We start from the raw sequence: 22,045 nt of genomic DNA, 5'->3' as shown, positions 1-22,045 counted from the left end.
CACCGCACATGCTTGCACCAAACAAAACAGTGATTCTATCTTGGTTCTGTTTCGCCCCTTAATGTCTGCCTCCTTCAAAGCGAACGTCTTCGTAGGCAACATTTTGTAGAACAGAGCAGCTTCATCAAGGTTGTAAACATCTGCTGCTTCGTACTTGGCGAGTAGTGGAGCCAAGGTGTGCTGCTTCCAGCCGTCGACAACAGACTGATCCGCGCTGCCACTCTCGCCACAAACAGTCACGAATGTCAGGTTGTTGCGCTCCTTAAATCGGCAAAACCATCCATTGCTGCATTTAAACTCAGAATGTCCAAGTTGCAGCGCCAGCTGGTTGGCCTTCTCACGCAATATGGTCCCATTCACAGGAAGGTGTGCTGCGTTGGCTTTCTGCAGCCAGTCGATCAGAGCTGCTTCAACGTCGGCGTACGTAGGCGGGCGTACTCGTGTACGCTTTGACGAGTGCGTCTTGCTGTAAGCATAGAGAATTTTCTCCTCATTCTTGATGATGTTGCACAGCGTTGACAGAGGCACGTGGTGCTTTTCGGCGAGAGCCGTTTTCGACGCCGTCGACTTGCTGGCCTCTTCAATTAAGCACACCTTTTCGTGCAGGGACAAGCTCTTGTACTTCGGCATCTTCCTTCCAAGCACACCTCAATCAACTAATTCACAGGGAAGACACTCAAGCGGAGACAGGAGACAAATGGAGCAGTCGCACCGAATCGCACAATGCTCGCCAGCCGACATCCAAATGGCACAAAGACTCCACAAAACATTCACTTCGCTAGAGTGGCTAACATCGCTGTTGAGATGATGATGATCATGATCGCAACCGCACGCATCGCCGCCTGGCAATTGCTAAAACATGGCGTCTACGACGTATTTCCGGTAAAAAAAAAAAACATGGCCTTCGAGATCCGTACATCAAAAAAAAAAAAATGCATGTTTTAGTTACAGCCTCCGAGATTCGCAACACCCTTTGCATATCTTGGAAGTCGCGGCCAAGTGTGCCAATTAACCGGGAAGTCGCAGACTGGCCGCACCAATTATCCGGTTAAATTTACATGTAAAAATTTGGGACCGCGCAAATAATACAAATTATCCGGGATTCCCAATTAACCGAGTACAAATTACCGAGGTTTTACTATGAGACGAACACAAGATGAACAAGCATCAGGAAATTTAATAACCACTGTTCTTTTTTTTTATTGCAATAGCAACTATATGGACACTCTCGATGGGTTTTTGCCGTCATGTCCCGTATAAAGTCCAAATTGATAACATCTCCCCGTGCATAGTATGTTCTACCGCGGGTAAAAGCGCGCAAGTGCAAGCGATGAACGTGGCTGAAGCAGAGATCAAACGAGCCAGCCCGTCGCTCGGAGAGGGTGCATGCGATAACACCACTCCGCTCGGGAGGCCTGCCGTAGAAGCAGAGAGGAAACGCCCTGCCAGTCTTGAAAGAGCATCAAAAGACACGAGGGGGGGGGGTGTCGCTTGAGCAGCAACTTTGAACTTTGATGCTAAGAGCGCGGTCGTGATCGCTGGCGCGCGCACTACTATCTTGGCAGCCATCAGCGGGCAGCACGTATATCCTGCTACGTGCTGCACTCTCAATGCGAAGACACTGCGCAGAAAGATAATCTTTCCCTGGAGCGGCCGTATTCTCTTACATCAACGTTTTGTAGAGTTACGCGAGATCGGATACAAGAGTTTTGCTGCCAGCCTCACTTCGTATAACATTACAATTTGTTGCTATCACATTCATTGCTTCGTCCTTGCGGTGAAACTGTGACTTTTTTTCTATTCATTCATGGGGGGGGGGGGGTTAGAGTTTGAGTGTCTGTATTGGATGATGATGGCCACACTGCAGATGACCAACGCGGCCTCCATTTCTCGCTAAAGTTTGAGCAACTAAGAAAATTTTGAAGCTGGTTGGCCATTTTGGCGCAGCTGAGCACAATTTCAACAAATTTCACGGTTTTGGCTCAGCTTGGCGCAAAAACAAGGAATTGTATCAAATTGGCGCAATTGGCTCAGCTGTTGGCCCCCTGAACTAGTGGGTCTTTTAAAACTTCCAATCCATTACAAAGCGCTCAGCCATAATTCTTCATCGTCATCAGCCGTCACATCAACGAAGTGCACATAATGCCTTACAGATGTGTAGCTCGTACCTCGCTTCTCCGCAGAATGACGAATAATGGCGTAGTGGGTGCTTCCCAACTTCACAAAAATTACGATTTATGGCGTAGTGGGTACCTAGCATGTGTACTTGTAGTAGTAGCCCCAGGAGAGTTTAGAACAGGCTCTAGAAATGCCACTCTTCCAGCTTTCGCTGTGACTGTGCTGCGCTTTCCGCGCAGGCCTGGCGTGTTTTACTCAGCATACATATTCACATGAAGTCCAATTGGCATTAAGAGTAAATTGCAATGTATCTTTTAAAACATAAATGAGCAAAAGTTTAGCGTGCCCCTTATCATGTTTAGGGTAGTTTTAGTTGATTAGCATTTGCTCTGTAGACATATACATTGTAAAAAAAAATGGCTACACAGCGCTAAACAAGAAAAATTACGCTAAAGTTCAAATTAAAGTAACAAATCAACAGCATTTAAAAGCTAAACATGAATCAAATCAAATTATATGGGTTAAAATTTCAAACATGAGCACCACCAGTGACTGACAACAGAGTGAACTTATACCACCTCAGGTTCTGTAATATGCATCGAAATATGCTACGCATTGAGCATTTCCTCAGTCGCACTTCCTCACAAGTGCGCCACCAATTGAACCCGCGACCCACCGCACAAGACATGTTGTGCACGTTATAAGGTGGTCATCAATATGACTTACCAGTACTGTCAAGACATTTTTTAGGTGGCTAATGGATGCATGTGTGTTCAGTGAGCACAGGGAAACTACAGCAGGTAAAAGCGTAGGGGGTGTTCAAACAGTTAAATTTTGGAATCAAATATGAATACCGGCCTCCAGACATGACATACCTCATTTCTAAACAAACTGAGACGTGAAATTTGCACACAATTTCTTGTTTCTGAGAAAAACAAAGTGGGCCACAAAAACAGTTTTTGTGACTTGTTCAAATGCACGTGATGCCACTCACATATAAACATCCTGCAAACCATAAATGACTGCTCTCGGTTATTGGGTGCACCATGAAAATGGCAGTAGGAAAAACAAGGAAAACAGGTCATCACAATTTGAACATAGAGGTTGGGTTGGGGGTTCGTTGCAACTTGGTTTTGACTATTAGTATATTCGAAACAGGTGTTCATCAACCAGGATTTATGGAGTGGAGACAAGGGTTGCAGGCATGTATAATTAAGAACAATAATGTATGCTGTCAGGCTAGTTGATTTTCTAACCAGATAATTACCAGAACGATTTTCTAACCAGATAATTAAGAAACGCACGCTACGTCCCGCGACAGTGAGCCCTTCCAAGTTTTGATGTGCTTCACAGCGTAACGTCTTTGCATTGCAGCGAAGCAGAAACGTTATGGCTGCAAACGGATCAGTACACAAGAGCGAAGGCTCGAGACAATCAATGCGGCAGCGCTGGTGGCTTCAATTATTGCAGTTTAGGACCTGCAATCAGAGCACAAAGTCTGTAAACTCAGACACTGAAACTGTTTGGCATTTGAAATTTTAGACAAATTGACCCTAGAAGGCATGTGGCAGTGCCATCAGAATTATCAGGCATGTCCGAAAAGAAAGAAAGTCAGTCGTAGACTGTATTCACACACCCTCTCAGTAAATGCTGAGAACGGTATGATGCACCACACCTTCCTGCCGTGGTGGTCTAGCAGTTAAAGAGCTCGACTGCTGACTCGAAGATCACGGGACAGAATCCCCTGAGCGGCAGCCACTTTTCGATGGAGGCGAATTGCTAGAGGCTCGTGTACTTAGATTTAGATGCACGTTAAAGAACCCCAGGTGGTCGAAATTTCCGGAGCCCACTACTGTGGCATCACTCATAAGCATATCGTGGTTTTGCGAAGTAAAACCCCGACAATTATTATTATTAATGCATCACACCCGGGAATTGTCAAGTTGCGTTTCCTTACGCCATCTGCCATGACAAAGTGGACCCCCTGGTTGTCCGTGCTTGTCTTCACAAACCTGGAGAATTCCCGAACATTCTCAGGCATGAAAATGTCACCGTCACCATGGACACCTGCGCATACGACACAAGAGGCAATAATAGTGTAACCAAAGTTCTTGCACGGCACGCAAGAGTTGTCCCATGCTTTTTATTTTACAGCAAATGATGCATATGCAATGTACTAGGCTTCTGTGAATATAATTATTTTTTTTTGCTTTGAAGTGATGTCGAAGCAAATGATAACTAGCATAGAATAATTTCAAAGTGATCTCAAATAGTAGCAGAATGAGAACAATAGCAGGATGCAAATTATAAGCGGCAAAATACATGACATTTTAAAACTTCCCATACTTAGCCAGCTTATATGAGGCCATGTAACATGCTTTTAAACTTTAAAGGGTTACGACCCAAAGTTTTGGAATGGCATTTTTTTTGCTGCAAGTATGTTACTGAGGGCCTATTAGTCATAACATGGCACATTGCTTGCTGCAGCACATGACAGATGATTATTTACAGTTTGTTTATTAACGGCCAATTTCAGTTTCGGTTTTCGAGAGCTTTGAAAAAAACAAGCCATCGGGTGCAACTAACACCATGTGAAATGGTAGACAGAGCTGCAACGTACTTCTGCACTGCCTGCATTGTGCCCGTGTTCTTTCACTTGCTAATCTACTGAGCTAATCTAATCTGCTAAGTTAAAGCAACAACTGGCATGCAGCCGCGAGTTTTACATGAAAGTCAACTGCTCCGGTAATAAATAACAGCATGAATGGATACTCTCGCGTCATACACGTTTCGAGTACTTCGTGCTTGCAGCAAACAATGGGTACAATGCGCTTTTCTTTTCTTACCGCGACAGAAAAATTACGGGCATGTTAACCACTTTTGCAGCCTTGCCATTATGCCCAGCACTTATGTGCATAAATTTTTATGAAACCAGGAATGATTCAAACATCCTTGGTGCCCTCACCGTAGTGTGGTTCAAAGGTATCTGGAGATCCAGCAAAGAAGTCTTCAAGTTTGAAGTCGTTTGGGCCCTTCAGGGTGAAGCCAAAACCCTTGGCCTGCCAGCCCTTGCGCCACAAGACGTACTCCGAGAAACCGCCAGGCCCCGCGCAGACGTCGGCAAAGTACAGCAGGTCGTCAGGGCCCACCATAGGGTCCTGATGTCAAGATTACCACATTTACTCAGTCAGCCCGTACTTCAGTTACATGATCCACATTTACGAAAGGGATAAGCGACAATTATCCCTTTCAGCATGAGGGCGAATCAGTCACAACTCGAAGCACATGTGTGCTTGGCGTTGGTCCCCGATTCGATCCCCTGACCAGGATGAATTTTCTTCAACTAGAAGCTTTTTTTTCTGAGAAATTGGTATAGATTTCCTTGCTGCTTCGTGCTACAAATAGGTGGTTGTCAATGATCCCTTTCGTAACCCCTTCCGCCACCCTGCAGAATTCCACAGAACTCATTTGTAGGGTCCACATTTGTGGGCAGAAACCCTTTTTTGGTATATTTGTCTAGCTGTTAAGCACCAGTAGAACGCTGTCGTAATGACGTGCATCGGTGATGTCATTTTTGTTGCTTACCTTCTGCTTTGGCTAGCATTTATACTTACGCTCCACTGAACCGGGAGCCTGCATGACATTTCCAACAGAAGTTCTTTTGTTTCAGGACATCTCCTTTCAAAGAACATTCAAGATCTGCCTCCTTTAGAACTGCTAGATTGAATCATTGGGCAATCCTCGGAATGCTCAAGAATGCAACAGAACAAAAGCTCGAAATAACCGAAGATTTTCTTCCTTCACAATAGCAACACACGAAAAACTAGAGAGTTAACCAAGTGTGTTTTATTTTTAAGGTGTAATTTCTGTAAGGCGGTTTTCTAAGGTCCACCCATTGCTCTGTTTCTCAGTACTATAGTGACAAGAAAAACACAAAAACTGAGCTGAGAGCAATTGCTTTCTCTGTTTACCTGATGTTACTTTTGCTCACTGCACAGAGTCTTGCAATGATTGCCCATGTACTAGAGGCACTATCATGCTTCAAGACATTTTTGGTATGCTGTGTTCCATCAGCAACGGTGAACAAGTAGTATACTTCTTCGTTCCTCATAATGAATGAGGCCAACAATTAACTTAATTAGGACTGTGTCTAGGCCTAGTTGAACATGCTTCCTGAACTATCTTGAACGAATACTAGCGCGACAAAAACAAGGACGGGAATAAAAAAGACAGACTACAGCACTATTATATTCTATTATCGTCCTTGTTTTTGCCGCGCTAGTATTCGTTCAAGATGGAAGTACACTAACTCGCCCAAGTGACAGTTCTGATGCTTCATGAACGTAGGTAAAACTAAGTGTTAACAAAACGAACAAATAAATAACTTATATATGCAGATTTGTTAGGGCAGGCAATGCAAATCTTTCATGAAAAAAAAAAAACAAAGATGAAACAGAATGTAATGTTGCTCGCTACCTGCAAAGTGAATATTTAGTGACTCGGTAAATGTTAGAAATCACTACAGTAAAATGCAGATCTTCCTGCCATCTCCGTTTCCTTCATAAGAGTCTGCCATAGATAAAAAAATATTGTGTCTGGTATATTTATTGACAATGAGGAAACACACAAGCACCCTAATTTGCAATGCAAACCAATTCTTCATGGCAAAAAAAAATAGAAAATACAATGCCCTTAACTGTAATGCACACACCAATTCTTGTGGTTTAAAAAGAGTGCAATACCGTTTCTTCCCTTACCACATTTTTGTGTTATGAGAGAGAAATAGCAATTTGTTGTGACTAGTGAAAAAAGATTGATTAGGTCCGAGCCACCACCCAACGTCAGTTATGGATAGTATCCAACAACAACACATTTTCCAGCGTTTGCAATGGCTGCGGTACACACAATACAGTAGAGTACGCTGTTCGAGATCGTGGGATCTCAACACCACTTATGCTACCTACCACATAACACATTAAAGAGTACACGCTTCTAGTAATAAATTTTTTTCACAGGGAATGTCAAAACCTACAATAAATGTTCCACAATGATTTTAATGACAGAGAAGGATTTGACAAAAATTACATTTATATGAAGACCACTTTAGAGTGCATAGAGTGCACATGCAGGAACCCTTACTAACACTGCTACCATGCTTGTTTCAGATAAGTCAGTGCAAAACTGAATCCCTCTAAACCTTTTTTTCAAATGCAGTAGCACAGACAAATGGAGGTACCGACTCACCCCATTTTCATCCACTGGAGAGGTGAACATGAAATCGAAGGCAGAATCCATGTTGGCCATTTTCATGGCTGCCCTGCGGAGGAGCAACGTGCAAGATGGTAGGGATGTTGGTGTAGCCAAGTGGCCAGCCAAGGACACACATGAAAAATTTGCACAGCTCATACAGAAAAAAAAAATTCATAAAGTCCCACCAGAAAGGCATAGTTAGTTCAATTGCAGCTAGATGGCGCTGCCAGCTTTTCCGCTTCTGCCGACCTCAACGGGGTGCCATTATTGCTTCGCTGGCGCATTGTTGCTCACTGAGCGGCGGAGCGTGACTCACTTCATGTCGCCGCCGACAGGCGGCGCAGCTCCCAGCGTCACCTGACGCTTTCCAGCAGGTTGCTGGGTGCGGCTACGGCGCGTTGTTGTTTTGCGCACAATAAAAGTGAAAGCTACGGTGCGCAACACACGGAGCTTCTCTTGATGCAACTTTTTTGTGAGTTGTGAAATAAATTACCGTCGTTGTGACTGATTTACAGAGGGTGGGTGATGCTTTAAGCGGCTATTGCATAGATGAATGCTCGTCCACGTAGCCGCTGCAGTAATGGAGCGTGTAGTTGAGGGCGTTCAAGTTTTTTTTTTTTTTTTTGTCCTGCTTATCGACACCGATTTTCTATGCCTTTTTGCTACTGTAGTGATCGTAGTGACTTCACTCTCACCTTTCGAGGCCCACAACGCCTCAGTTTTTTTAAATTTTTTTATTTGCATATATGAGCTGGTCTGTGTAACTAGCAGAATCTGTTGCTCGGCCTGTTGGTACATACTTGAAGAAACGAAAAAGAAACAGCTTACGGACGCGTGCACAAGAAGAGAAGACGACAGATACTCGCTGGAACTAACAACAGGTTTAATGAAACCATCACACATAACGTTCCCAGGAAAGCCAAGCGCGCATGCGTCATACATAAAACATGTGTGATTAACAATAACAGAAAATGACATCAGAACCAGATTTTTCTAAATAAGCAATCCCTTTCTTTGATAGTGACAGATACACTAATGCATTTGTTCGAACCATGTTTCCAGATTAGCGCTTCAATCACTTCACGTTCGTATATTGCGTGGTTCCTTTACAAATAATTTGCGTGCCTTTCAGACCAGGAGAACAGCTGCACACACGGCAATGAGCAGGCAGGTTTGCTCCTCCTCCTGACCTGATAGACGTATGATCTGATTTTATTTACACAAACCCCTGCCTATGTATGCGCAGATGCTTTTCATGATTAGCAATGCAGAAATGGTCACTCACGGTCGAACAATAAACAGCCGACGACGACATCGATATAACAGGCACTGGAGCATTTGTACATCTCTGTCCAGCCTGTTTCATCCGTCATTGGTTTTGTGCTTAGGACTTTGACAGCAAAACAATCAGCCACGTACCAGCGTTCTTTATCTTTTTTAGACCGCCCCCTGCACGAGTATGGTCTTGCTGTCACCGCCCTCCTGTTTGCTTGCTTTTATTGTTACCGCACTTGACTCTGCGGTCACTCCTAGCTTTGTTGGGTCCAGCTGTTTTTTGTTGTCAAACGCTGCCCCAGAAATTTCCCTGCACGTACACTGCATGCCCTATGTGCACGACCGCCGGAGGCTGTAGAAAGTGTGTCCCTCCCGTCCAGATGTAGCGGAGGGCCGTCTTTGAGACACTTGCAGTGATCCTTCAGAAAAACAAGCATACGTAAGTGCAGCAAAGCGGCACGTGTGGTGCCAATTGACAAAGGTCCTTCAAGCGAATGAATAGCGCGAACATGCGCTGCAGAGCACACACGAATGGAAACTGTATAGAATGCTCGACCTCCTCCTCCCTCCCTCCATTTTGCTTTTTTTTTCGTGATCTCTTGTGTCATTGTGGTGGCCCTCTTCCCGCCTTCAACCCCATGTTTGTTGATCCCCCCGGAACTACATCGTAACCAGCGTAACCCCGACAAGGGGGAAGCGCTTCGCACCCCGCAAGAGAAGTATTCAGGAGAAACTGGCGGCAGCGCCCCTGGCGGGCGCCCAGGCAGTCGACGCGGAGAGGGCCATGGCGGCGTGGCGCAGGGATATGGCAGTGAGCCCACTACCCCTTTCTAGTACACTGTATGTGTGGGTAGCTTGGCAGTGTTTCTTCAGATCAGTGTTGTCGGTGTCACTTCGTCTGTAGTGTTGAGTCCTGTTTGAGCCAGCGCAGGTGAGGGACGATGGGCCGGCATTTGAGATCGTTCACTGCAGCATTTAAACTGCAAGTGATTGAATATGCTGAGGAGCACGGCAAGCGGGAAGCTGGACGCAAATATGACGTCAATGAGAAGCGCATGCGTTACTGGATCAAACAGAAAGATGCCCTCGCCGCTACCAACAGGAGCCGAAAGGTGTTTCGTGGAAAGAAGTGCAAATACCCGGAACTCGAAGGCGAACTTGTCAAATATGTCGTCGACAATCGAAGAGACGGTTTCGCCGTCTCAACTGACACGATATGCATGAAAGCCCTGGGCATAGCACGCCACGTGTAAATACCGCAGGCACAATTCAAGGCAAGTCGGGGGTGGGCTAAGCGGTTTATGAACCGTAACCAGCTTTCCATCCTGGAGGATGGAAATCCTCCATCCTCCAGGAATCCTCCATCCTGGAGGATGGAGGATTCCTGGAGGACTTACGAGTGTACTGCAGCCGCTCGACGTCTGTGTTAATCGTCCGTTTAAAGCGGAATTTCGCCGATGCTACTCGGAATGGATGGCTGGAGGCCATCATGAGAAAACCCCTACAGTACGGCTGAAGCGGGCATCGCTACAAGTGTGTGCGTGGATTTTGAGTGTGTTGCATGCCGTGTCATTTCAAACAATTGCAAAAAGTTTCAAGGTGACTGGAATTTCAAAGTGCATGAACGGCACTGAGGATGATCATCTCTGGGAGGACGTCGAGGCGAGCTCCTCCGAGAGTGAAGACAGCGATAGTGAAATGGAATCGTAATAAAAACATTCCTGGCATGTCATTTGCGACTCTCTTGCACTCTGCTACTGTTGCGAAAACAGTAGAGACCTTTGGTGAGCTGTCATCGGCCTGATTCGTGTAAGGGCCGCATCAAGCAAAAATTTCGAAAAAAAAGTGCGGCCCTTACACGAGTATATACGGTAGATTTGCTTTATTTAGTCTGTGTGAAACTGTACAACGTTTTAATTACCCTAGAGTGGTGAGAGCTACTCATTTTTACACAAAGATACAGAGAGTACGTATCGTATGAAACCTCGAAAGCAAAACAAGAAAGAACAAAGAAAAGAACTGTAGAAACCAATGCCAATGAGTGTCAATTAGGGGTGTGCGAATATTTGAACTTTCGAATATCTTTCAAATAGTGTTTGCTATTCGATTCGATTCACACTGGAATTCGACTATTCGAAGTATACTTCCAGAAGATAAATACAGAAAGGTCGGAAGATAAATACAGTTCCGGACTCCCTAGGGGCCGCAAAATCGTACGAAAAATCGGGCTCTCTGGAAAAACAAATTCATGCTTTTTTTATTTTGCTCAAGCGGTCAAATCGCCACAGCCACACCCAAAATAGGCTTCATGCCTCCCAGTACACTAATCAGGCATTTTGGTGAGCGCCCAGGCTTTTGTGAAAACATTCGGTAACTGCTGCAAACTACGCTTAGTTACGTGCCAACAACCAATTGTAAATTTGCGTCTCGTGATGAGCGTCGCCGATAAGAGCAAAGCGCGGAATAGATTACGGCTTTCTAGCATGCAGCGTTCGGAAACGATGACGCAGCAGAACACAAAGGCTGTGGTGGAAGAGCGGACGACTCGTCCGACTTTCCCCGATGCGTGCGCGCACGTAAACGATGCGTACATGCATCGCCGAATCTCCGCTGATATGTAGCATTTGTTGCCGTTTGAAGCCGATCGTTCCTAGTTGTGAGCAGAACGTCTCCAACTAAGCTGACGCCGTCACTGCCGCATGCTTGGTGTACTGTACGCACGATTTTGTCATGAAAGTGTTCTTGTTTATCAGAAGGGTTGTCAGCATAAAGTTGAACAAGCGCGTTTACCGCCTGCCACCATCACGTTTCCATGGATTTCTGGTGCTTATCCGTAAAGACATCGCTGCACCGGCCACACTGCGCCGTGACAGTGGTCCCTTCAGATTTTCGACATGCTTCACCACATTGCACTCTGGCAATGCAGCAAAGCTGCCTTTTGGACTCTGCTATGGCCACAACCGGCTCAACACATGAAAGCGCTGGTTAGAACCTATGAGATGATTGAGACACCAGAGGTGGGGGCTTTAATTAATGCTGTTTTGGACCTGAAATTTGGGCAGAAAATAAAAAAAATCAGACGCTGGAGATTTTTGATGTCCGAAATTTCAGATGTTCTCGTACACTGACGTCTATGGGGCAGATTAGAAACTCCGGACTCGAAGGGAGTGCGCCCTTGTCCGCCACATCACTTGGGCCTCCACAGAAGTTGAAGGAGGAGAAGTTGAGGAAATAGTGCCCTTTCCTTTCACGTGTAAAGTGTTATCAACACAACAGTGGTTGCACCAAATCATGTAAATAAGTACAATTCGGCCTCTACATTGCCTCACACTTGATATGACAACTAGAGAACACAGTCCCTCCAGCGCTTCACCAACCTAGCCAAAAGAAATGCTTTCATATTGCTATATCATATTAATATGCTTACAAATCCCCTGCAACTTTTTACCGTAATTCCACTTTGAAGTACACTCAAACCTCGATATAACGAACATGGATATAACAAATTACTGGTTATAACGAAGTAAGTGAAGAATAGTCTTGTCATAGATACAGTGTTAAAAATATATGTTTATAACAAATTTTTGGACAACTTATTTTTGTGTCAAATGCGACTTTGTTATAATGAGGCTTGAGTGCATTCGAAAAATATTCGAGAAATATTAAAAAAATATTGGATTCGATTCGCACAGCTCTAGTGTCAATGTAAGTGAATAGCTCAATGTTCCCAGAGAGCTATTTGTTTATTTAGAGGAATGATATGCTTAACGAATACATATCTGTTATCTCAGACGTATTGTACACGTATCATATTGTATACGTAATGTATACATACCATATACGTGTCGTACAGATATTGTAGTATATGCATTGTACACATGTTGTATACATGTCGTATATGTATTGTATCGTGTATGTACCGCATATCGTATACATATCTGATAATGATATAAATCTCGCAGGTCTCTGAGAATAATAAATAATAATACTAATATCTGGGGTTTAATGTCCCAAAACCACGATATGATTACGAGAGACGCCGTAGTGGAGAGCTCCGGAAATTTCGACCACCTGGGGTTCTTTACCGTGCACCTAAATTTAAGTACACGGGCCTCAAACAGGTCTCTGAGAAGTACTATGTTAGCAGCAAAGGTTTTGCAATCGTTCACTACCCTGACATGCTGCTCATGAAAACAACTAGTTTACAGGTTGATCAACCTGGCTGCGAAAATAAAATGTTCAGTTTGGGAGCCCATTCCCTGAGGTGTGCCACCTTCGTCACATCTACATTCAAACCTCGATACAACAAACATGAATATAACAAATTATCGGTTATAACGAAGTAAATGAACAACAGTTTCGTCATAGATACAGTGTTAAAAATAAATGTTTATATCTAATTTTCGGATACAACGAAGTTATTTTCGTGGCAGATGTGACCTTGTTATAATGAGTTTGAGTGTATATCGCGGCCACGTGACCTTGTTATAATGAGATTGAGTGTATATCATGGATAGTGTCCGTCCGATCTATTGCTTTATCGGACAGTGTTGTCAAGAACCGTGCCAGTTAGCAGACAGCCTTTCTGACAGCACAAGACGTGACTACAGCTGCAATGGTTGAAGTGCACTAGCAAGGACACGTTGCAGTGATAAACGGTAGCGAATCTGGCAGTGCTCAATAGTACAATGAAATATGACAATATACTTTTCAACAGCATGTTAAGGGGCATGGCACAGGTGTTTAATGTACAGTATAGACAATAACTTGGTATCTGCTGCTTTGATACACACAGTAATGTGGAGAACACACATAACCGGACCGCTCACACAGTCATTTTTCACTTGTGAACAAGGCTCCCATACGGGGGCCGAAATGTCATGCTTTTATTTGCTTTTAATCGTGGTCAGAGTGTTGTTTTAATTGTCTTCACACAGTACCAAAAGACAAAAAAAGATGAAAGGTTGGAGGATGCTGCACGACTATCACGAACACATCAACCCTTCTTTGCCCACACTCAAAGAACAGTTGCATCCGTGCTCACAAAAAGAACGAGGAATACACACCTGTTCAGAAAGATTCCACCGCGAATAGTTTCAAAAGGGTTCGACCGCGTTCTCGCTCGCCGCAGTTCCTCCGGTTCCAGCCTGTCGAACACGCTCTGAAATGAAAACAGCGCGTGCAAGGCAAAATGCACTTAAAGTACAAGTACAACAATGATTTTGAATATTGCACGCACTCTTGGAAACAAATGTCACACCCCAACTTTTGAAGGCAGGCTGCGCAAAATGTTGCAAGTTCAGTCAACGTGTGCACTTAGGGCAAGCAGTTGTGTGGGTAATGTAAGTGTGTGAGTGAAAACGGTCATAAAATGCAGCAGTAACATTTAAACCTTTGAGTGCCGATTTTTTTCGCAAGATGCGTCCCCCCAGTGCGTATTTTATTTTACTGCTGAATTAAATTCTTCAGACGAATCTATATAAGAAAAGAAATTGTCTAAACTTTTTTTGGGTAACCGTAAAGTGACAAAAGAGGTCATTTCTCTGTTGGACACATAGTCTATTAGTGAGTAAAAGCAAGATAAATTCTAAAAAAAACCTATACGACTGTTAAAAAATTACACGTTGAAATGAACGTTTTTGATGTACAAAAATAAGTGCACAAAGTGGCGTTAAGTGTTAACATGGGGGAGAAAAGCGACTTTTGATCCAGTCAGCATCGTCTCACCGTGCGTGATTTTGAGATGTAGCTCACTCATCAACATCTGAGTCTTAAATCGTAAGTAACTCCTCGTATGACGGACTAACATTTACTGAATCAGATTCTGATTCGGCAGTTGAGCGGCGATTCGGAGGAATTGCCACTAGACCCACTTGTGGTAGAGAAACCGGCGCGCACTTCCATAGCGCAAGCAAACTGTGCGGGCGAGCGCACTGAAGAAAACTGTGTAGTTGTGAGCGCGTTCGGAAAGCAAAAACAGCTCCGAAATCTAATATAATCATTCGCCTTATCCCCAACGAGACAGATGCGGTTTTTGTGAATCCCTGAAACAGGAAACGCAACCACAGCAGCATCGTTTGCGTCAGTCAGCGCTTGTACGGAAACAGGCGTAATCGCGTACTGGGGAGCAATAAACGAGAGAGCAACAAATCGGCCACCTTTTCAAAGATTCTAAACCAGAAAGCCATCAGTTTTGCAGGCGCAACAAGTGAGAACCGGCCGAAGAATGAAACCAAAACTAGCTGACGCACCACTGAAGTAAAGCAAAAAGCAAAAAAAACAAAAAACGGAGAGACATTGGCAAAAGAAAAAAAATCCACATATTCCCGCAGGGTGGCAGCAGATGTAAAGCAAGAGATACGATAGAAAAAGGCGCACTTTTTAAGCATACATGTAATGATGTACGTGTACGTCTTTGACCCTCAAAGGATTAAAGATTGGAATCATCAGTAGCACACAGAGATGCCATTAGATTGGTTCAGTGGTTGCGATATTCTTGATTCATGTTGTCTGCCAGCCCAAAATTAGACGGAACACAGCAGGGCCAAAACCTTGCGGTAAAAGCGCTGTTTCTGGTGTCGGCATCTTTTCTTTGAGTGTGACATTTAATTTTTTGCCAGCACAATGAATAGTATTCTGAAGAGAGGTACAAGTGTGGTAAGTCAAGGCAAAGTACCATACCTTGCAGTCAATGATTTGCTTGAGCACTTCTTCGTCGCAGAAGCAGGTCTCGTCGTCAATGGTGAGCTTTTTCTGTCATCAGAATAGAAGCACCGGAAAGGGAATAAAGGTCAGCATTTCAGCGGACGCAAACAGGTGTATGACCCTTGAAGCTTGGCCATGATGTGGCACATGACCCACGAAGTGGAACACATGTCACTAAGCAGCATTTCACAGGCTAGGCTTAGTGACACATCCCCATAGTTGCTAAGCTACCCCAGCGGGTTGCAATGTAATCTGGATGGGAATGGAAATATATGTTTCTTTTGAAGGTGTTTCATCTACTAAGAAAATGTTCTCGAGGCCACATGTTATACTGTAGAACTCTGCTGATAAATTTCTCATGAAAACGCAGGGGTGCAACAGCCGAAATAAGATTTTGAGCAAATTTTGGAGCAGCAAAATGTTGCTTTTGGAGCACAAAAATCCAAATTTGGAGCAGGTTACGAAAAAGACCTGAATTTTTTAGCACGAAATCCCAAATTTGGAGGAGTAGTATAACAAAGAAGGCTGACTTTTAGAAAACAAAACAAAAATATCTAGAAACCATTCAACATCAGCTAACTCGTGCACAGTGCACGTGAACATGGCTATTTCAATAAAAGCAGTGTGTTGAGCCACCCCACAGTGCGAAGAATGACGAAGTCCACATTAGCATCTGCAGGGCCTGTCAAATAATTTGACAGGCAATGAAAATGCTAATGTGGGCCTGCGAACCTGGAAACCTCGAAATTTGGGAGATTCATAAAGCAGGAGCAAGTGGGGGTGGCGAAAGAAGATAACTGGTTCACGTTTTTGTCTACTGTTTCTCAAGGCCGCAGAAACGCCATAAACAGCAGCTCCAGATTATTGCCAATAATTTTTAGTCGTCAGCGATCATACTAGTACTCGTAATTACAAGGCACGTGCACGAATGAGTAATTAAAGAACAAAATGAGCTGTGTACCTAACAGCTAGTACTAATAGTCCAGTCTAAATCTCAGTATGCTTTTCCGCAGGACACCAGTGTACTTAGGCAAAAGTGGCTTAAAAAGGGTTCTGCATGCAATAAAACAAGAATCAAGAAATTTGATAACCACTGTTCTTTTTTTATTCCGATAGCAATTATATGGACACTTTCGACAGGTTTTTGCCGTCATGTTCCGTATAAAGTCTAAACTGATAACATCCCCCCGCGCATATATGTTCTACTACAGGTAAAAGCGTGTGAGTGCGGGCGACGAACGCGGCTGAAACAGAGATCAAATGAGCCAGCTCATCTCTGTTGCTCGGAAAGCGCATGCGATAACACCACTCCGCTCGGGAGGCCTGCCATCGAAGCAGAGAGGAAACGCCCCAGCCGTCTTGAACGAGCATTAAAAGACGCGAGGGAGGTGTCGCTTGAGCAGCAACTTTGAACTTTGATTCCAAGGGCGCGATCACGATCGATGGCGCGCATGCTTTCTCGGAGGTCGTCAGCGGGTGGCTTGTATACCCTTTTACCTGCTGCGCTCTCAACGTGAAGTGACCATGCGGAAGGAGCATCTTTCCCTGGAGCGGCCGTATTCTCTTACACCAATTGGATACAAAAAAGTTTGCTGCCAGCCTCACTTCGTATAACATTACAATTTGTTGCTATCACATTGATTGCTTCGTCCTTGGGGTGAAACAGTGACTTTGTTTTCTTTTGCGGGGGGGAGGGGTGTTAGGGTTACGGTGTGCGCGTCTGTATTGGATGATGATGCCCACACTGCAGATGACCAACGCAGCCTCTATTTCTCGCTAAAATTTGCGCAACTGAGAAAATTTTAAGCTGGTCGGGCATTCTGGCACAGCGTGGTGCAATTTCGACAAATTTCACGGTTTTGGCACAGCTTGGTGCAAAAATAAGGAATTGTATCAAATTGAGGCGATTGGCGCAGCTGTTGCACCCCAGGAAAACGTACCCTGGGATAATGCAGCCCGTGCCCCTTACAAACAGACCTACATTTAGCATGTTTTCGGACTTTCGAATTTAGTGGACAATTCTTCTGACTCAGTTTGGCATGCCTACACCATTAAGGGGGGGACGGGGTAATGAGAATGGTAAATTTAGTCAAAATGTTAAATTTTTCAATTCATTTTTTTCTGATATCCTGAGACCATCTTTTACACCATGGCAAAATGTTAGACCTAAATAAGCAGTAGAAGTTGAGAAATAAGCATTTTACTAGTGTGCTGTCATAAAAAACTATGAGAAAATTGGGCTTTAGAGAATGCAAATCTGTAGCTTTCCCTTGGCAGAGTGCCACCATATTGGCATCATCGTAAAGAGGACCAATCGGAGCTCAAGATAGCCACAAAGCTGCACTGCTACAATGAAAAATAAAACCAGCTTGCTTCTGAGTTACGTTTTCTTAGCTTTAAGCGCCATTTTCTTTGAGCTCCATTTTCTCAGCTTTCATTTTTCGAGCAGTTGCTGTCAGTCATCCCTGTGCCGTTTCACAACAAGTAAAGATATAACCATCCCGTTTTCTGCACTTAGACCCTGAGACCTTGGCGAGTGCCGTAAAGCTGTCCATATTTGTCTGCACGTTATACAGATTTTTATAATTAGTCTTTTGTAAAAGTTGTTAGTAGGACAATATGTACAGAACATTGAAATTTTTTTGTGCGCTTATTTGATTAAAAAATTAACCAATAGCTTTACGGCACAGAACAGGCCCTTGTGAATATTCTTATGCAGAAGTCTCGAGGAGCTTATGTCTAATTAATTAATTAATTAATTATGGGATGACAATGAGAGCCAATCAAGTATTGTAACTAAAAAACTACAACAGATAGGTCAGAACAGATTTCAGATATGATATCAGTACAACAAAGCACATTTGTATGCCAAATTTCATCACTTCATCTCCATAAATAACAAAAGTAGTTCTCATTGCCACATCCCCCCTTAACGTGACAAATTTCACTTTTAGCAAACCTGGCTTTAACGAACTATTGCTAAAAATGGACAAAATTGCCAGCAAACATTCTGTAGATGACGTACAGTACTCCCGGATTCAAACGTGACATCACAATTGTTAGTGTAACGAATGGTATGCGCAATCACTCGAGATAACCAAGTCATGTCGCGAGGAATCTGGTCTCTAAAGATACTGTTGGCTCTGATCTACGCGTTCCAAGTTGAAATTACGCCGATATGACCAAACCGAAGACGGTGGAAACGAAAGTATGTACGTTACTTAGCCCTAAATTGTCCTGTCTCAATCCACGAGTACTGCACGTACAGTGGGGATCGAAAGACATGCTAACAGTGTGGCATCTATATTCTTTGCTGTTTTGCATTTCTTTTCAAGCGGTTGTAGCTTGGATGGTGATAAAAAGCCACTAGAGTAATCCATGATACTGTCACGTGGTCGTGACGTCGACGAAGACAACAGTCCGCACGTCCGAGATGAAACTGTTTATTTGGCCGAACTTGTGGCCGAGAAACTGAGAACTAGAACTACAGCAATACACGCTGTACAAGGATAGCGGCGAACAGGGCGTCGTCCGTCGATCAACTGACAAGCGGTCAAGCGCGTCGGCTTTTATACCGGCGCTATCGAACTTTCCAGCGATATCGCTGGTGGTTGCGCAATCTCTAGAATGAGCTCGAGCGTTCGCGTCTTGCGCGCAATCTTAACAAAATCATCTACAACAATCGTGAAGCTTCTCGAAGACTGAGGCGCGGTTTGCGCTGAGCGTTGCCGACAGCCTTTGTGGGCGAATGCAGCAAAAGTGATAAGAAACGTACGTGGCAATGCCCCCCTCTGAAAAAGCATCGTCCCGATGCTTAAAAACAGAACATGGATACATGCAGTACTAAAGAAAACTAAGCACACAAACATTAGAGTCCTCAGGTGAGTTAACGAGCATAGTACGGTTTAAGGCGCACCACATGCACGACCTCTGGTCGAGCTCGGCGCCTCTGAGAGTTCGTGATGCCGTCGGGGACAACCTCGTAGTCGAGTGCGCCGAGACGTCGAAGTACCCTGTACGGTCCGAAGTATCGTCGCAGAAGCTTCTCGCTCAGTCCGCGTCGTCGTATTGGTGTCCAGACCCAGACACGATCGCCGGGCTGGTACTCCACGAAGCGTCGTCGAAGATTGTAGCGACGGCTGTCGGTGTGCTGCTGGGTCTTGATGCGCAGGCGGGCGAGCTGTCGAGCTTCTTCGGCACGTTGTAAGTAAGCGGCGGCGTCGAGGTTTTCTTCGTCGGTGACGTTCGGTAGCATGGCGTCGAGTGTCGTCGCCGGGCTCCTTCCGTAGACCAACTTGTACGGCGTCATCTGCGTCGTTTCTTGGACGGCCGTGTTGTAAGCGAAGGTCACGTACGGAAGGACGGCATCCCACGTCTTGTGCTCAACGTCGACGTACATGGCCAGCATGTCGGCGATTGTCTTATTTAGACGCTCGGTGAGGCCATTGGTCTGCGGGTGGTAGGCGGTGGTGCGGCGGTGGCTCGTCTCGCTGTATTTGAAAATCGCCTGAGTTAGGTCCGCAGTAAAGGCGGTACCTCTGTCTGTGATAAGGACCTCTGGGGCGCCATGTCGCAAGACGATGTTCTCCACGAAGAATTTGGCTACCTCGGCGGCGCTGCCTTTGGGCAAGGCCTTTGTCTCGGCGTAGCGGGTGAGGTAGTCAGTTGCTACGACGATCCACTTATTGCCGAAAGTCGACGTCGGGAACGGCCCCAGTAGGTCCATCCCGATTTGCTGGAACGGCCGGTGAGGTGGTTCGATTGGCTGCAGAAGTCCCGCTGGCCTAGTCGGCGGTGTCTTCCGTCGCTGGCAGTCTCGGCAAGTCTTAACGTAGTGGGCGACGTCGGCAGCAAGGCGTGGCCAGTAGTATTTTTCCTGTATTCTGGCGAGCGTGCGGGAAACACCAAGGTGTCCAGCCGTCGGGTCGTCGTGTAGGGCCTGTAGGACTTCTGGTCGCAATGATGAGGGCACGACAAGAAGGTATTCGGTTCGAAGTGGCGAGAAGTTCTTCTTCAGGAGAACGCCGTTCCGTAAGAAAAACGACGGCAGTCCTCGCTTGAATACCTTCGGAACAACGGCGGTCTTGCACTCGAGGTACTCCATAAGGCCTCCCAGTTCCGCGTCGGCTCGTTGCCTTTCGGCGAAGTCATCGGTACTTATAGTTCCTAGGAAACAGTCATCGTCGTCGTCTTGCGGCGGCGCGTCGACGGGGGCACGAGACAGGCAGTCGGCGTCGGAGTGTTTTCGTCCGGACTTGTACACGACGGTTATGTCGAATTCTTGAAGCCTCAAACTCCATCGTGCGAGACGACCTGAAGGGTCCTTCAAGTTAGCTAGCCAACATAAGGCGTGATGGTCACTGACAACTTTGAAGGGCCTGCCATAGAGGTAGGGGCGAAACTTTGACGTAGCCCAGATGATGGCAAGGCATTCCTTTTCTGTTGTGGAATAGTTGGCCTCTGCCTTGGATAGTGACCGGCTAGCATAACTGATGACCCTTTCCTGCCCGTCAGTCTTCTGCACAAGGACGGCGCCGAGTCCTACGCTGCTTGCGTCGGTGTGGATTTCCGTATCGGCGCAATCGTCGAAATGCGCAAGTATGGGTGGCGTCTGCAGGCGTCGTTTAAGTTCTTGAAAGGCTTGCACTTGCGCCGTTTCCCACCTGAATTCCACGTTAGCCTTCGTGAGAAGCGTCAGTGGTTCGGCGATTCGTGAAAAGTTTTTGACGAAGCGTCTGTAATAGGCGCATAAGCCGAGAAATCGGCGCACGGCCTTCTTGTCGGTGGGTGGCGCGAAGTCGGCGATGGCAGCTGTTTTCCGCGGGTCTGGGCGCACTCCAGACTTGCCGATCACATGACCCAGAAACAAGAGCTCGTCATACGCGAATCGGCACTTTTCTGGCTTCAAGGTCAGTCCCGAGGTCTTGATTGCTTGAAGTACTGCCTCAAGCCGCCGGAGATGCTCGTCGAAGGTCGAGGAAAACACGACGACGTCGTCCAAATACACAAGGCACGACTGCCACTTCAATCCGGCCAGTACGGTGTCCATGACGCGCTGGAACGTCGCAGGTGCCGAGCAAAGTCCGAAAGGCATGACCTTGAACTCAAAGAGGCCGTCGGGTGTTATAAAAGCGGTCTTTTCTCGGTCTCTTTCGTCTACTTCGATCTGCCAGTAGCCGGTCTTGAGGTCCATCGACGAAAAGTACGTCGCGTTGTGAAGTCGATCAAGGGTGTCGTCTATCCTTGGGAGGGGGTACACGTCCTTCTTCGTGATCTTGTTCAGGCGCCGGTAATCAACGCAGAAGCGCAGTGTCCCGTCCTTCTTCTTCACTAACACCACTGGTGACGCCCAGGGACTCTTGGACGGCTGGATGATGTTGTCGCGTAGCATCTCGTCGACTTGTCTCTTTATCGCGTCGCGCTCTCGAGTCGAAACTCTGTAGGGGCTCTGACGGAGTGGTCGAGAATTTTCTTCTGTTAGAATGCGATGCTTAGCAAGGGGCGTCTGTCGGACCCGCGATGACGAGGAGAAACAGTTCTTGTATTGCAGGAGCAGCGTTTTGAGCTGGTCTTGCTTGACCTTCGGAAGGCTCGGGTTAACGTCGAAATCTGGTTCGGGACCTCGATTCGTCGAAACAGGTTCGGCAGCATCGAAGAGGGCGAAAGCATTGCTGGTGGCCACACATTCGTCGATGTA

At 45.7% G+C, this 22,045-nt stretch overlaps 1 protein-coding gene across 2 annotated transcripts in view; it reads right to left on the bottom strand.

The window, feature by feature from the left end:
• LOC119373701 (cap-specific mRNA (nucleoside-2'-O-)-methyltransferase 1) overlaps window positions 1-22,045 on the bottom strand; it is a 127,893-nt gene that overhangs the window by 66,436 nt on the left and 39,412 nt on the right. For both annotated transcript variants that reach the window (XM_037643763.2, XM_037643764.2), the window contains 5 exons: window positions 15,325-15,396; window positions 13,710-13,804; window positions 7,363-7,435; window positions 5,084-5,276; window positions 4,076-4,185 (listed from right to left, as the gene is read on the bottom strand). In XM_037643763.2, the coding sequence (XP_037499691.1) occupies window positions 4,076-4,185; window positions 5,084-5,276; window positions 7,363-7,435; window positions 13,710-13,804; window positions 15,325-15,396 (543 nt within the window). The remainder of the gene's footprint in view (window positions 1-4,075; window positions 4,186-5,083; window positions 5,277-7,362; window positions 7,436-13,709; window positions 13,805-15,324; window positions 15,397-22,045) is intronic.

This window comes from Rhipicephalus sanguineus, chromosome 11 (genome assembly GCF_013339695.2).
Source record: "Rhipicephalus sanguineus isolate Rsan-2018 chromosome 11, BIME_Rsan_1.4, whole genome shotgun sequence".
In the NCBI taxonomy this organism is placed as follows: Eukaryota; Metazoa; Arthropoda; class Arachnida; order Ixodida; family Ixodidae; genus Rhipicephalus; species Rhipicephalus sanguineus.
Note: the sequence above shows the minus strand (reverse complement) of the source record. Positions and strands in the feature narration are given on the sequence as shown.